General features: G+C 38.5%; 1 protein-coding gene across 3 annotated transcripts in view; it reads right to left on the reverse strand.

Moving 5' to 3' along the window:
- Positions 1-17577, reverse strand: part of USP25 (ubiquitin specific peptidase 25) — a 134875-nt gene extending 117298 nt beyond the window's left edge. For 2 of the 3 annotated variants that reach the window (XM_044251102.1, XM_044251101.1), the window contains exon 1: positions 17324-17577. In XM_044251102.1, the coding sequence (XP_044107037.1) occupies positions 17324-17368 (45 nt within the window). In that variant the 5' untranslated portion in view covers positions 17369-17577. The remainder of the gene's footprint in view (positions 1-17323) is intronic. The other variant, XM_044251103.1, reaches the window with a different exon arrangement.
- Between the last annotated feature and the right edge of the window lie 591 nt (positions 17578-18168).

An 18168-nucleotide genomic window follows, 5' to 3' on the forward strand; every position in this document is an offset into this window, starting at 1 on the left:
AGGAAATAAGTCTCAAAAATAATTAGGAAGGGAAAAACTAACCATATATGCTAAGTTCTTGCCTAGAACTGCCATTCATTAACAGAGCACTTGTTTTTTTAACTGAGCACTTATTAAAAGTATGGAAGGCACTAGAGATTTCAATACATAGGTATGATTGACTAAATCTTTGGCCATCGGTGACTGAACTCAATCTACAGTCCCTCTCCTGGCCGCTGGACTGGGGAGTGGGCTGAAAATTCCAACTCTCTAATCACAGTGGTTGGTTTTCTGAGGTTGGTTTTAGAAGGAGTTAACTCATCAGCATACAAAAGACAGTAAATTCCAAGGATTCTACAGGCTCTGTGACAGGAACCTGGGAAAAAGACTAAATATTTATTTTTTATTATATCATATCTAGCCCCATGAAGCTACTGGTAGATAACAGATGGCACCAAATTCTTCTGTTTGTTTTCCCTTGTTCATGGACTTCCCTGCCTAGAATGGTAACTGTCAATCTACCTAGTAGTCCTCCTTTCATTTCAACCACTCCCTCCTCAACAAAGCCTTTCCTATTCTTCTTAGATCCTCTTCTTCGTCCTACCAATACATCTTATAAATATTTCATTTAACTTCGAATATCATATATGCATTTCTGACGTGTCCCACCACCACCAAACTATAAGCTTTCTGTGTACTACTTACTTCTCAATCTGCTTCAAAGAAATAGTAATTAAATGCACAGACATGATAACGAGATGAATGAGTAGTAAGCATAAATGTACAACAGGCAACTGAAAACCTGAAACAAGAGTTTATCTCATGGTATAACATTTAATTAATTTTGAATATACAAACTTAGTACTAATGAACATATAGAAGTGAGAAAATACATGATCTCTCAAAGACAGCTTACAAAGGAAGAAGGCAGAAAATCAAAGACTAAACCTTAGAAAATCCCCCCAGTTAGGAAGTACAAACACAGTATCGTATTAGTAGCCAAATTTTACTGTACAACACAGTCCAAATGTGAAGAATTTAAATACATGTACTGACAGTTCACAGAGCAAAAACTGACATACTCACAGAACTCTTGCCCAATAGCTGGGGCTATATGCTATCTTTCTACCAAATAATTCTCAACATTTTTGTGTTTGTAATATGCATTCAAATACTAAATATTTTTGGCAGCACACTTGAGAAGGTTTAAAACCTTCACCATAAGAAACTACAACTCCTAAGGCAGCTAGCAATAATTACAACACATTATTACTCCAATACATAATACTATCTCAAAGTGTCTGCAAAGCAGTTATCACAACGCATAGTAGTATCTCACCCTCTCGATTGTCCAGACCCCAAGATACGTTCACAAGGCAAAGCACTCACGGGTTTTAACAAATAATATTTATCGGCACTAACTTAAAAGTAAGCTGTAAACAATCTGAAAAACAATCTGAGGGGTTTGAAGTGGCGGGGGGGTGGGAGGTTGGGGTACCAGGTGGTGGGTATTATAGAGGGCACGGCTTGCATGGAGCACTGGGTGTGGTGAAAAAATAATGAATAATGTTTTTCTGAAAATAAATAAATTGGAAAAAAAAAAGAATCAGGCAACACTGATGAAAAAAAAAAAGTAAGCTGTAATTGTTACCTCTTATTTGCAGGAAGTATATTCCACTTTGCACTAAACCATACAACATTCTGCTTCAAAGACTCTATAATAATTACATTTACAGAGCTTTAGCAAAAAATAAAAAGACAAAAATAAAGTGTGATCAAACATGGAGGTACATCTGTGAAGATTTAAAACAAAAAGGCTGAGAACACCACTCTAAGACAATGGCTATCAACTGACTAACAAGTTCACAAAAGTAATGTGGATGACAACAGCAGTAAAATCTACTTCCAAAGCTTAATAATAATATCTTACAAGAATGTCCTGATACACATATATTAATTTCCTTGGTTGAAGTTGCAAGTGCTTAAGTTAGCTTCTGTAAAACACTCCCATATGTCAAGTTAACCTTGTTAATCTAAATTTAACTAATTTTCTAGCTTTACTTACATCTATTAGTTGATTTTTGGTTTTAGTGCATAAGAGCCACATAATAGAACATAATAAATTTATGCCTAGTTATATTTATGCAAACTTCAGTAAAGTGATAAAAAAAAAAAAAAATACTTTGAGAGTCCCAGAGATCTGTTTTCCTTTAAAAAGGCCCAAAGTCAAGAAAAAAAATTTTGTCATCAGGTGAAGCATTAATGGGAAGAAAGAAGAACTTTTCAATAAAGTTGCTGGTTTTCCAGAAGGAAAAAGTTAATTTGGCCACCTACTCAAGGTGTAAAATCAAATCCTAGTGGAATAAGACTTAAATACTAGGGTAAAACAAGAAAAACAGTAGAGGGCGATAAAAGAGATTATCTTTATAAAGTAGTATATTGGGGGTTCAGGGGTACGCCTGGGTGGCTTAGTCCATTAAAGGTCTTCTCAGGTCATCTCAGGGTCTGGTTATCAAGTACCGCATTGGACTCCCTGCTCAGCAACAAGTCTGCTGCTCCCTCTTCCTCTTCTTCTGTGATCTCTAGCTCTCCCTCACTCTCAATAAATAAAATCGTAAAATAAAAAAAAAAAAACACGGTATGGAAATTCAAGGCAACTAATTACAAATAAGACTAAATTAAAATAAACTTCTCTTCATGAGAGGGATCCATAAAGAGAGTAAAAAGAACTCCTGAAATGGGAAAAGATACAAAACACATTAAAAAAAGTATTTAGACTATAACAGACTCCTTCAAATAAAAAAAAAAAAAAAAGTAAAACCAACCTAAAAGAAACAAATGTGAATTTCACAGGAAAAAAAAAATCTCAATGGTCCATAAAAATGTAAATGAATAACTTATCAGCAACAGAACACTTCTGGCGTATCCAGAAGTATAAGTGAACTACAACACAAAGGTTCATTTATTTCATATGAACCTTGATTCTTACATCTCAGAACACACAAAAAAGTAAACTCTACATAGATCAGACACCTCAGTGTAAATGCTAATAAAACATTTTAGAAGAAAACACAGGAAAAAAATTTTATAAACTAAAGTTTAGAAAACTAGGTCAAAGCACTACCTATGGAAGAAAAAAAATAGGATAATGAACATCAATTTTAAAATATTTAGACTTCACAAAACAGGTAAGAAAATAAAAAGACAAGCTACATACACATTAAGAAAAAATATATACATATAATGAAAGAAACTTTCAGAATATATAAATTTCTACAATTCAACAGCAACATACAAATTATTTGTACATGATATAAAAATGATCAGTAAGGAAAACATGGAGGCAGCTGGTTCCCAGTACTTCCCCACCACACCCCCTGGCCTGAATCCTGACCCTCCCACAGCCCCACTCCCTCTTCTCTACAGAGAGCCCCTTGAAATCCTAATGCAGCAGTAAGAGGAAGAACAAAGGTTCTGTAGGTCAGCCACCTCCCTTTGTACATTAAATCCAGAGAGCTTTGAGCTCTACAGCAATTCTGGCAGTTCCCAGGGGTAGAAGGTCCCTGATCACCACAAGCACAGTCTAGAATGCACAGAAGGCATTCGCTTCCATCAGAAAACTATAAACCCTGAGGCTAGAGTTTGCCTGAGCCAACCTCCAACTTCAAGATGGCCAAGAGTAAGCCAATGGCAACACCAAATAAAATCAATATTCACAGAGACCTAGGACCATACCCCCTCACACAGGACCCATGCCCTGAGGGGCTTACCCTGGTTCCCACAGCCCCAGAAATCTAGGCTTCCTACCAAGAGTTGAACCCAGCCATCTCCTATGCTGTCTTCATCTATCGAGCCAGTGCTGTAACAGGCTCCAGTGCAAGGGTGCCCTTCTCCTAAAAAGTCACCAGCAAGAATGGAAACACATACCATCCGTCTTCTGTTAGTTCTGCAGTCTTATCGCTGAACTGAGGACCTGGTCCCACTGGGGAAGAAACCCAGAAGTCAGTTCTGAGAATCTATATGGTGTGATCAAAATAGGCACAAAGAGTATCCACTGACCCCAGGAGGCCTGTGCAGAAAGCTGCTGCTTCTAAAAATTGAGCATTTTAAGCCAGAGATACTGGACTGCTGCTAGTTTCCTTTAAATCTTCCTTAGCCCTGCTCTGCCCCATAGTCTAAAGCCTCATGCGAAGACTTCAAAGGCATTCTTGATGAGAAACCCAGACCAGCTCAGAGGCCTCAGCAAACCCCACACCCCAGCTCAAAGTTGTTTCTGTAGCTCTACCCCAAAGAAAGCAGATACTTGATTTCGCACGTATTTTGGCATGAACTGTAACATACACACCAGTGTATATGGGAGTGTACCACTGGTTCTCACATTAGTGTTACCACAGTAATGGACCTTTGCAGCTAATGCTTCTTCATTCCTGTCCCTCTCTCCACACTGCTCCCCCACACCCAGTTTCACTGAAAACCTAGCTCTCAGCTCTCAGCCAATCCTGCCCTCAGGCCAGGTACCATCACCTCTACCTCACCCACTTCCAGGCTGAACAGCACCAACAAAAACCCAGCAAGCAAGAGCTGTTTCCTTTTCCAGCTCAAAACAGGCTCTTCTTTCTTGTTCTCTCATGGACCAAAAACAGTAAGAAAAGTCTTTCTGACCCAAATGCTTACCTCTCCACAGTTCAGCCCACCCATCCAACTTGGTCCAGTTGGACTCAAGCCCAGCCAACTTGGTCCTCCAAGTTCTTTCTAAATTTCCAAACCAACTACAATGTTAAAATATTTTATACCCTGTAGAACAAAAAACACATCATAAAGATTTCTCTTGTGTGTGTTATCAATTATCAAAGACATTAATTCAACGTTAGCTTGAGGCATGAGGAAAAGGATTTTCTATTTTTCTTAAAAAGATTTATTTGAAAGAGAGCGAGCGAGCACAAAGGGGGTAGCGGAGGGAGAGAGAGAGGGGAAGAAGACTCCCTACCGAACGGTAGCCTGACAGGGTGGTTGATCCTGAGATCATGACCTGAGGTAAAACCAAGAGCCACACACTTAGCCAACTGAGCCCCCCAGGCACCCCTGAAAAGGGTTGTCATTCTTCAGCAGGGAGCATTTTTACCAACTGTTTTGAAAAATAATAAAATGAAGGACAGACTGTGGAGTTTTATTTTGTTTTAGGAGCCTATCAGTACTTGCTCCTAAAATGTTGTAGCTCTAGCAACATCCTTAGCTTTTTTAGCTATTTTCGGGTATGGAATAATTAACTAGCTACTCTTACTGCTGATCCTATAAGAATGTAAAACTGGATAAAACAGTTGACCTTTGAACAGTACAGGTTTGAACTGTGCAAATCCATTTATATGTGACTTTTTAAAAATTAAATATACTACAGTACTGCAAATGTATTTCCTCTTCCTTTTGATTTTAATAACATTTTTTCTTTTTTTTTTCAATATTTTACTTATTAATTTGAGGGAGAGAGACACAGACATAGCTAAAGAGAGCATGAGTTGGGAGGAAAGGGAGAAGCAGACTTACCACTGAGCAGGAAGCCCAAGGCAAGGCTTGATCCCATGACCCTGGAGCATAACCTGAGCCAAAGGTAGACACTTAACCGCCGGAGCCACCCAGACATCCTGACATTTTCTTTTCTCTAGCTTACTTTACTGTAAGAATACAGTATATACAGAATACAGCCTGGGTGTGTCAGCAGTTAAGCATCTGCCTTTGGCTCAGGTCATGATTTCAGGGTCTTGGGATTGAGTTCTGCATCAGTCTCCCTCTCATTCCCCCTCTGTTCTCTCTCTCCCTCTCAAATAAATAAATAAAATCTTCTAAAAAAAAAAAAAAGAATACAGTATGTAATACATATAAAATACAAAACACGTATTAATTGACTATATCAGTAAGGCTTCCAGTCATTGTAGGCCATTAGTAGCTGAAGAGTGGGAGAATCAAAAGGTATACACAGATTTCTGACTACATGGAGGGGTGGGGGGGGAGGGGTTAGTGCCCCACCCCCTCTATTGTTCAAGGATCAATTGTATATGAGAAGCAATATTTAAAAATCCTCCAAAAATGGTCAATAAGCACATGAAAAAAATGTTTAAAATCACAAGTCACAGGATTCTACAGGATTTAATATAAATTAAGGCACAGGTGAGGCACAGGATTCTACAGGATTTAATATAAATTAATACCACAATCAGGTACCCCTACATACATACCAAAATGGCTAAAACATAAAAGTTAACTATACCAAGTGCTGACAAAGAAGTAGACCAACTTTAACTCTCATACATTGCTGATGATAATATACAACAGTACAACCACTTAGAATAACCATGTAGCAATCTTTTATAACAATTTTACTCCTCTGTATTTGAACAAGAGAAATGCAAATATGTCTCCTCAAAGAGGTACTTAAAAATGTACATGTAACAAATCACTTATAAGGGCCAAGAACTGGAAACAACCCAAAAGCCCACCAATAGAAACATGTTTACATGGTTTGTAATATTCATATAATGAATTATCATTCAGCACTAAAAAGGAACTACTAACATATGAATAATGTGGCTCAATCTCAAAAGCATTTTGCGGAGAAAAAAAAAATGCCAAATGCAAAAAAAAAAAAAAAAAAAAGGAATTTTAAGATTCCATTTATGTGAAGACCTAAGAAAACCAACACTGGCCTGTAGTAACAGAAATCAGATCAATGCTCACCTGGAATAGGAGTGTGGAGATACTAAATAGAAAGGGTGACACAAGTGTATCTTTTGGAGTTGCCAAAATTTGTCTAATTATATACTTTAAATGGGTGTCTGGGGCACCTGGGTGGCTCAGTCACTAAGCGTCTGCCCTTGGCTTAGGTCAAGATCTCAAGAGTTCTGGATTCAAGCCCCATGCTGGGCTCCCTACTAAGCCTATCTCTTCCTCTCCTCCCCAAACATGTTCTCTGTCGCTACTTTTGTCTCTCTCTCTCAAATAAATAAATAAAATCTTGAAAAAAGGTGGGGGGTGGTTTTATTTTGGTTTTTGTAAACCATACCACAGTAACATTAACTTGGAAAGGTCAAGATAGCAACTAGCAGGATGTGGAAGGAAGGGACAGGTTGAGTGAGGCACAAAGGAAATGGCTAGAATAAAAAGATGTTATGTTTTATGTCTAGGATGACACAAAGGGTAATAAGTTATTATATTTATTTTAGGTATACATAACTTTGCATATGCTTTGGTGCGCTCACGCGCGTGCACATACACACACACACACACACACCCCTTTCAGAAACGATTAATACACACACACACACACACACACTCCAAAAAGAAGAGAAAGAGGAAGACTACAACCCTAGTATGTACAATTGTTTCCCAACTCCTTAATGTATCAGTCAATTAACAGAAAGACTAAATCTGCCCTACTGAGTTTGGGGTTGGGGGGCAAGTGTCCCACCTATGCACCTGCAGCTTTGGGTTTCCATCCAGATGTTGCCCTGAAAGCCAAGCCAAAAGGCATTTCCCTTACAAAAGGAAAGTATCAGTGAACTGACGGGGAGAAACACCTGAAATAGAAGAAAGTCTGTATGTTCGGAGACTGCTCCACCGTTAAATTGGGCGTACTGTAATAATTCAAGCCCTGGAGGTGCCCCACAGCCAATTTACACAAGTGCTGAAGCATTCTTATCACTAAGAATTAATTTCAACTAGTGGTCCTCAAACTTTAAGTACAGAAGAACCATTTGGGATTCCCATTAAGAATGTCCTAGTCCAACTCTTGTGCTTGAAATAGTAAGTCGGGGGTGAGGCACAGGATTCTACAGTTTTAGCAAGCTCCACAGGAAATGAATAGTCTACAAACCACACTGTAAGAAAGTCTGATCTAAACCTATACCAAAAGGCTAAAAAGACAAGGAAAATATTGCTGGTAACTAAAATATTAAGACCAGGTAATTTTTAAAAAGCACAGATTGTGCTAAACAGTTAACTGAAGGAAGAAAAGGAGAAAACTTTCAAAATTACCCATCATGTGTATAAAATAAAATATCCCAGCAAGGAGAATAGTCTTGAAAATTAGGACAAGTTTGCCAAAATAAACACAAGTGGTCATTTTATAAGTTCAACTTTCACTTCCTCTACTTAGCCACATTGCATAGTGACATTCCAAAACGGCTTTTACAAGCCAAATTTGGTCTTTCATATATTATAACATTAATGATTATTGTAAGCTGTGATACCATACTCACCATGTCTGATTTTATAGGAGGTAGGATGACAGAAAAGTAACTGACAAACCATCTCCCCACTTATTCTGGGCATCTGGAGTGTAACTTTCATGAGTCATGAGGAAAACATACATGAACATCAAAACTTAAAAGTTTACAATATTCTTCAGTTCTTTAGAAACAGAAGCCTTTTTATAACATGTAAGTTTATACAACTAACACATGTAAATACTTTAAAAACCCATTAGGTACCAAAGTAGGGAACTGTCCTTTAAAATCAGTAATAAGAGGGGCGCCTGGGTGGCTCAGTGGGTTAAAGCCTCTGCCTTCGGCTCAGGTCATGATCCTAGGGTTCTGGGATCGAGCCCCGCGTCGGGCTCTCTGCTCCGCAGGGAACCTGCTTTCTCCCCTCTCTCTCTCTGCCTGCCTCTCTGCCTACTTGTGATTTCTCTCTGTCAAATAAATAAAATCTTTAAAAAAAAAAAAATCAGTAGTAAGATAATATCTATTACCATCACTTCTAATCAACTTTTATTAGGGATCTTATCTAGTACAATAAGAAAAAAATAAAATTACAGACATAAAAATTAGAAATAAATAACTGTCATAATTTATTCATGATATAATCTTTTACACAGAAAATCCAAAATCACCTCTGGAAAAGTATTAAAATAGAAAAGTTCAGCAAGATGGCTAGATACAAGATCAATATACAAAAGCCAGTTGCATGTGTACACACCAGTAACAAATAACAAATATTTTAAAGCACATATAATTATTATCAAAAATTACCATCTAGAATAAATGATGTACAAAAATCCTACAGTTAACATTATAAAATGAAGAGATATTAAAGAAGACATAAATAAAAGAAGTATACTCTGTTCAAGGCTAGAAAGAGTCAATACCATAAATATGTTAATGATCCCAAACTGGTCTATACAATCACTTGAGTTAATAAAAACTCAAGCGTTTTTCAGAGGACTTGGTAAGATTATTCTAAGATTGGTAAGATTATTCTATTCATTTCTAAGGAAAATAAAGTGTAATGACACTTTGGAAGAAGAAAAGCAAACCTACTTTTCCAGTACTACAGATTATTATGAAGCTATGGCAATGAAGACAGGACGGTATTCACAAATGAAGGATGAAACATAAGACAACTCAAGGGGGGAAAAAAAGCACCATATAGAGCTTTTGTATATGATTTAAAATGGCTTGTCATTTCAGTAGGGGAGAGCATTAACTTTTCAATGAGGTAAAATTAATAACAACAAAACAAAAAATCATATATAATGAAAATTAAATTGGATCCCCACCTCATACCTGTTATAAAAAGCAAATGAAGATGGAATAAGGTTTAAATGTTCCAAACATAACTTTAAAACTCTCAGTAGAAGAGACACATGTATATCTTTTAGCTATCAAGGTAGAAAAAAAGTTTTGAAAGTCAAAACAATGAAAATTAAAAATATGTATCTTCAAGAATTCATAGAGCTACAATAAAAAGGAAGTTAAAGGGAAGAAAAACGTAGGATTCAAGATGATTATAATCGCAAATCAAAATAGAGGGATGGAAATGAAAGACTGTTTGGTTAGACAGAGGTTACTTTCAAAGTTACAGCTTTTGCTTTAAGTAGGATTTATGCATTTGTTATTAAAAAGTAAAATTCATAAATATTATTAAAAGTTAATAAGTGGGGATGCCTGGGTGGCTCAGTTGGTTAAGCAGCTGCCTTCGGCTTAGGTATGATCCCAGCGTCCTGGGATCGAGTCCCACATTGGGCTCCTTGCTCAGCAGGGAGCCTGCTTCTCCCTCTGCCTCTGCCTGCCTCTCTGTCTGCCTGTGCTCACTCTCTCTGACAAATAAATAAATAAAATCTTAAAAAAAAAAAAAAAAAGTTAATAAGTGGGTGCCTGGGTGGCTCAGTGGGTTAAGACTCTGCCTTCGGCTCAGGTCATGATCTCAGGGTCCTGGGATCAAGCCCCGCATCGGGCTCTCTGCTCAGTGGAAAGCCTGCTTCCCCCTCTCTCTCTGCCTGCCTCTCTGCCTACTTGTGACATCTCTCTCTCTCTGTCAAATAAATAAATAAAATCTTTTTTTTAAAAGTTAATAAGTAATTCATAAAAAAATGAAACATTTGCATAGAAAACTAATCATAAATCAATATTTATGATTAATTCAACTCTGCTTATTTCACAACTAAAATGCAGATTATTAAAACAAGCCCTCAAAAAAGTATATGACCGGGCACCTGGGAGGCTCAGTGGGTTAAGCCTCTGCCTCAGGCTCAGGTCATGGTCTCAGGGTCCTGGGATCTAGCCCCCCATCAGGCCCTCTGCTCAGCAGGAAGCCTGCTTCTCCCCCTCTCTGCCTGCCTCTCTGCCTACTTGTGAGCTCTCTCTGTCAAATAAATAAGTAAAATCTTAAAAAAAAAAAAAAAAAAAAAAGCCAATGACCACCTATGGAAGCAGTACATTCACAACTGACAGTACAAAAATAATAATTTGTACAATCAAACTAAAAATTTACCTCAACATACAGGACAAAAAAAAAGGAGAAAAAGAAATTACAAAATAAAATTTGTAGGAAGTAAGAGAGATGAATGGTATCTAATCAAATAATGTCATTACGGAAGGAGGGCACGGGAGAAGGAATAGAATAGAAACAATAATTTTAAAATATACAGCTTTTTCCTGAGAAGAACATGAAAGTTTTCAGACCAAAAATCCTAGGAAGAACTGTTAAGAACACACACACACACACACACACACACACACACAGTTTCTGGATTCTAAAACCAAAGAGGAAATCTTTCAAACTTACACAAAGAGTTAACTTATCTACAAAAAAGTAGAATAACATCAAACAGTATTAAATCTGCCATAAAACTAAATACTTAATTAAAAAAAATTGGCTACTAATGTGTTTATAACACAAGTAGTATTTTTGATGTAAGGTGCATCTTTAAAAATGTAAAATGCCATCATTTAGAATATAATTCCATATTAACCCAATAAAATCAGGAATGTTGTAAATAAAAATATGCTAAAAAGTCTTTCTTATTGGGGACATATGGAAAGAGAGAAAACTGTTCGTTCTGACACAATCAGAAAAATGTTTAGATATATATTTGTTTATAAATAAGAGTAGAAAGGAGAAAGATTTGTTAATCATAGAAGATACAAAGAGGCAAGGGTAGGGGAGGTGAAACATGAAAACTTCATCAATCCATCTAAACTGAGTGGACAAAAACAAAACTAATAAATGGAAACTCAGATGACAAAACAGTATTTTTAATCAGTTACCACCATATACATAAATGATTAAATTCTACTAAAAGACTAAAAAAGCACGCAAGTTTAGATTAGATCCATTAGAAATAAGAATTTGATGAGACTACATTAAAATTTCATCAACATCTCTCAGAATTTGACACAAGAAAAAAACCATGAAATATTCAAATCACACTGTGTTTATTTAATATATAAATACAGAACTCTAACTTTCAAATACACGTCCTTTTCATATGCTCATTAAAACCTCACATAGTCATAAGAAAATCTTAATTTCTAAAACTGTCAGAAATCATGTTTTCTAAACAGTACATTGAAACATAAATCAAGAATTTAAAAAATGCAACATCTTAGGAGGTATACCAGAAAAGAAAAAATCTTTTAAACGTTAAAAGAAAAATGAAGTCAAATCCCAAACAAAATCAGATGAAAACCCACAGCCCAAAATGCTTGTTAATAATATACGACTAGAGGGACGCCTGGGTGGCGCAGTTGGTTGGACGACTGCCTTCGGCTCAGGGCGTGATCCTGGAGTCCCGGGATCGAGTCCCACATCAGGCTCCCAGCTCCATGGGGAGTCTGCTTCGCTCTCTGACCTTCTCCTCGCTCATGCTCTCTCTCACACTCTCTCTCTCAAATAAATAAATAAAATCTTTAAAAAAAATAAAAATAAAAATATACGACTAGAAACTCACTAAATGTTGAATTCACATATAAAAAGAGCAACAATAACTACCCCCCCAAAAGCAGAAAGGTAGAAATACTAAATACAAAAGTAAAAATTAATAAATTCGAAGATACACAGAAAGTATAAAGGAACCAAAGAATTGGATTAGGGAAATACTGGTAAAAAAGATCAACAACCTGGCAAACATTACTGAGAACAAAACAAAACAATCAGGAATAATAACAGAATCTATCGACATAGATTTAAGAGAAAACATCAGATAGATAGATATAGATATATAGATATGTACACACTTACATACATATACATCTAAATGAAATCAAATCTAAATCTATAAGCATTTTTAAAATTGATTCTGGAAGAGGCAGAAAACCTAAAAGGTTAACTGTCAAAATGTGGAAAGCTTGTCTAAAACTTGCTCTAGATACATGGTCAGCCTGCTATAGTCATATTCACCAAATCTTTACAGTAGTAAGTACTGAGGTTAGATGATAAAACATGTCTAAATACCACCAATTTTGAATGATTTAACCTAATCCTGCACTAAACAATTCCAAAAACAAAGGAAAACCTAAAAAGCTTTCTAATGATTTTATGAGCTAACATTACCTTGATAGGCCATACGTACAAAAGCAAACTCCATAACCAATCTCATTTAAGAATAAGTAAATTCCAGATCAAAATTTAGCATACTGATTTTGGAGGCATCATGATGACTACATGAGATTTTACCAGAAAGCAATATAGCACAGCATAATGGTTAAGAGCCCGTGAGTCTCATAACCCTGAGTTTAAATTCCACCCCCAATACATACCATCAATGAAATGTTCCTTTAGTTCTTCTCTAATACCGTTTCCTCAACCACAACGTGTAGGGGGAAGGGGGAAAAAAAAACAGTGTTCACCTAATAATAATGTTTGGGAAAATTAAATGAATATAAAGTTTCAAAGAATCTAAGCACAATTCCTTAACATAGGTATATATAACATTCCATATATGTTATCTATAACAATTTTTGTGTCTATTTTTGACATACAAATTATCACACTGGTCACTGAAAAAAGGAAAAAGAAAAAGGCATTTGATAATGAATTAACATATAAATCTGATTTCAAAACATTACGATTATAAGGAAATCTCCATATCAAAATGAAAGAATACATAACAGAAACTAACACTAATGCTAGCAGTATTCTGTAATCTCAGCGAAAGCAATAAAAAAATGAAAAAAGAAGTATGACTATTAACAAGGGATAAGTCAGAGTGATAACTACTCGCAAATGACATGAACTATATATAGAGAATATTAAAGTCAATAAAATATTTATTAAAACTGATGAGACTTCATTAAGGCAGCTGGATACAGTGTTAGTATACAAACCAAAATTAGGTGAGCAAGAGAAGGAACAAGGGAATGAGCAGCTGGATCCCTATCTCTTGCCCATACCAATTCTTACGCTGCTAATAACAACATAATCACTATTTAGTACCAAAGAATACCCCTTTTAAGTAATGTTTACAGTGATTTATATAACTTTCACTGTCCTTTGAAATGCTATACTGTATTTTTACAACTTTTAAATGATACCTAAATTAGAAAATACTATATAATTTAACTAAAAAATTTACCTTGTATCCAGCTTGCATTGTTTTCCAAGTTTTGCTTTAACTCTTAAATTGGCTGATCTGTGACATCCTTGCCACTTGACCCCGCCCCACCATAATTAAGTGACAGTTTACCACTGATTGATAAAACTCCTTCTGCTTCATCCTCTAGTATTTCTTTTTTGTCCTCCCTATCCAGAAATGAATGATTGGTTAGCTCCACTAAACATTCAAATCTAAAAGAATTGCTCACGCCTAATCATACTAACTTTAAGGCTTTAAGGGAAGATTCAGAGGCAATTAATAACTTGTCCAAGGTCATAGAGAGGTGATTTAGACCCAACCCACACCGTACAGTCTTTCCACTACACAGCCTATATTCCAACAGTAGTCCCAAGTTTCTCAATAATTTAATCTCGAGATTCAGTTTGGAAACTAAAACAATTACTGCACTTACATTCCTTTTAGAAAACATTCACTCATTATTTCACTCACCAAGTATTTACTGAAACCTACTATGTACAAGAAACCATTCTTAAAAAAGAAAGAAAGAAACCATTCCAAGCTCTAGGGTGAAACAAAATAGGCAAAATAGCTGCCTTTATGAATCTTATATTTTATTCAAATCAAAAGGATGCATTTAATGCACACAGTACCCAACTCACTTCCCTCTATAAATCAATTTGATCCCTGGGAGGAAGCCTTCTACCACAGCCCTAAGGAATACTCATTTGGGACCTGAAGCTATGCATGTATCAAAGTTTTGAGATCTAAGGATGGTACACTTAGGTAAAATATCAAGCACAAATGTTAAAGATACCTGTTCAAGACCAAAATTATGAATAGGATTTAACCAACTCTACCTAATCTATAACACTTAAACTTCATAAGCGCAGCTTTCTGCAGTTTTACTACATCTTTTAACTTCCTACCGCGGCCAAACTCTAGCAATCAAGCGAAGAACACATCAGAGGAAAAGACAGCCAGCCTCTTGCCTTAGACTGTGACAAGCTACTTTGCAGGTGAACAAAAGATTTATGAAAGCTTTGTGTTGTGCTACTTTAAAAAAATACACACACACACACACACATATATATGAACTAATCATCCTTCTGGAAGAAAAAAAAATCTTGAAAATATTAAAAACTGTTCCAACCACCAGAATAGAACTACATACATAAAACGAGTATGCATGTGCATTCACGTTTGTAATTTAAGGAGAGCAGAAAATAGGCTAAAATTTTGGTTATGCAATATGTACCAGACACTTTTTGTTTCCTGATAATTCATAAAGTTTCTAAGGGAAAATAAAGAGTTTCACTTTTGTTTCTTCTAAAGTATTAAGGTCACTTCCTAGTTACTAGCTTGTCATCCCCTACTTAGTTACTAATTTGGCGAATTTAAATCTATCATTTTATTTGTAGTGGATGGTTTAAAGTACATATACCCATTAAGTATTTTTAAATAGTTCGAATATGAGTAACAAAGTAATAGTATATTAATGCAAAAAGCATTTAAAAAAACACACACACACATTGTTTCTTTAAAAAAAAAAAAAACCCATACATACCATTATGGAAGTATAAAAATAAATGCATAATATTGCTCTAAAAAAATTTCCCAATATCTCTAAAATGATCTGACACACACACTAACAATAGCATCATAATGATATTACTCTGGATTAACAACTATTCCCTTTGTGTAAGGAGGGGGCTCATAAAACTAGGAAACTGGATTTGATGGCCAACATCATTTTCAGTCATTTGATTTTAGACCCTACAATTTTATGCACAAATCTCTGAACCAGGCAGATCCGCATTATCTAATTCAATGCTAAGATGTACTTTGGTCAAATCAACTTTAAAAAAAAAAAAAAAAAAGAACCAACGACAACATACAAACTTCTTGCCATTGTTCAAACTTAAAAGATGTGAAAAACAGGAGCGACATTTCTCATTTTAAATCAGGCTTTAATATTCAACACTCAAGAGAACTATAAGCAAAAATGATACCAAACCTATTAGAGTACTGCTTAGCATGCATAGGAACACAAGATCCTGCTCCAGGTATTATTAACACTTTATCACATACTTAACATCAAAAACTAAAGTTTAAGGTATTCAAAACAGAATAGGAGGATTAGGAGATAAACTGTTCTAAACGCCCACTATTAAATCGAGAATTATTGCAGTGTAAATAAACTGCAGTCTGCAACAATCAAATGAGTTTACCAGTAACAGTTAACTTACACAAGAGTTCCAAAGAAAACTTTCCCAAAGTGCCTAAAGTAACAATACACTATCCTTGCTTTCCAAAATTCTTGAGCATCTTCAATTACCTCAAGCACTATCAGAATTCTAAAAATAATCTCAAAACAAAAACTTAGCGGACAGTGAGTGTATATAGATAGTCCACTTCAGGACAGCAGGCCTCATACTGAAATCAAGCACAGGTAGGAGGATAGAAACGACGCCGAAACTACACTAGGGTGGGGCATTCATTACTCAGCCAGATAAGCCAAATACAGCTTTGATAGCTGCTCACAGTAAACCCTAGTTACCCCCCAAATGCCGACGCGACTAAAACAATCTTTTCCTTTTGCCCAAAATGCTTTACACAAAATGACCAAAAAAAAAAAAAAAAAAAAAGTCAGAGCCCACAACTCTTCAGGATATGGTGCAAGCCATGATAGTGCACTTGAGATTCGAAAATAAAATCTCTAATAAAAGAAACATCTCTCACGATTCGATATAAAAGACCTGAAGCTTCACATAGATTTTACTTATTATTATTTTTTTAACTTAACTGAGTGACAATTTGAATACGTGACTGAGGCAAGAGTAAAGGGTGAAGAATGTGAATAAGGTCAAACTTAGGGGACAAAAGATTCCTGGAATAAACATGGCCAGAAAGGTTTTCTTTCTTAGGATCAGTTTCTATACTCAGAGACAAGGAAAAGGAAAAGGAAACCGAAAAAGGGAAAAGAACAAACCAAATTCTCTACTTCTACACAGAGTCCACCTGGCAAATGAACCTGCCCCACCAGGCAGGATTCTCATGGAGACCCCTCTTGCAAAATAGCAGGCCTGCCATGCTCCCACCTTCGAAACACAAATTGTGTGCAGAAAGGATGACAACTGGTTATTCTTTTAAAAAGGGGGTGGGGGAGGAAGTGAAAAAAGTTTAATTCCGAAGCCCCATAGAGGAGTGTAGGAATGCGAGGGTCGCTCCCAATACAGAGCCCGCACCTTCCTCTACAGGTAAACAATCGACAAGGAGGAAGTGGACTGAAACCCACTAACTAGACCCCACTCCCCACACGCAGCCTCGCACTGGGCGCGACGCCCCCAAAGGCGGCGCTCAGGGGCGGCGGACGGCGGGGGAGCAAGCCCGGGGCAGCCGAGGCCCGAGCGGCGGTGGGGGAAAGGCCCGGGAGCACCCGGTCAGAACCGAGGAGGGTCAGAACGGCACGTCGGAAGGAGGAGCGGGGCCCGGCCGCGCCGGCTCCCGGGCTCGCCTCACCTTCTGCGCCGCGCTCTGCTGCAGCACGTTCTGCTCCACGGTCATGGCCCCCGCGGCGCCGGCGGCGACACAGGCGCCGGTGTGCGGCTCCTCGCGCCTCCGCCGGCCCTGGCCGCCGCGCTCCGCCGCGCTCCAGGGAGCTGCGCGGACCGCCGGGGAGTACAGCGCCCCCGCCAGCCAGGCGCGAAGGCGATGGCGGCCGGCGTGCGCGGGCACCGCTGGCTGGCGGCGAGGCGCGGACAGCTAGGGCCACGGCGGCGGCCCCACGACTTCACGCGGCTCGCCTCAGAGCGGCTTCTCCGCCGCGGCCGGGGCCATGAGCGGGCGGCGGACGCTGGGGCGCGGGAGGGCGCGAGCGAGCCGGGCCGCGTCACGCGCGCGCGCTCCTTGGCTGGAGGCTCGCGGGCCACTGCGGGGAAGGGAGAGGGAACGGAGGGAGCGGCGGGCCGGAATGGCGCTGTTCTCCTCCCTCCCCGACTCCTCCTCCCCTCCCCTCCCCCAACCGCCGTCACCTCCCCCGCCCCGCAGCTCCTCCCCCGCTGAGCCCCGCCCGCCGGCTGCCCTAACCCTATATTGTGACCCGCGGGGCGGCGGGGCGGGGCGGGGCGGGGCCGGGCCGCCTTGGAGCCCCGCCCACAACCCCCGGCCCCGCCCCACTCTGCGCGGGCCCGGCGTTCCCGGGGTGGGGCGAGGGCGCGCCCCGCGAGCCCTGCCTAGGAGCCGCCTCTGCGGCAGGTTGCGCGTAGCCTGCCCTTGGTTCTACGAAGCTCTAAGCTGAGGCCGAAGGGCAGCGTTCTTTCTGTGCCCAGGACTTGCGGATCGCCGGCTTTCCGAACTCCTCCAGG

The sequence above is a fragment of the Neovison vison genome, chromosome 6 (assembly GCF_020171115.1).
Source record: "Neovison vison isolate M4711 chromosome 6, ASM_NN_V1, whole genome shotgun sequence".
NCBI classification, from domain to species: domain Eukaryota; kingdom Metazoa; phylum Chordata; class Mammalia; order Carnivora; family Mustelidae; genus Neogale; species Neogale vison.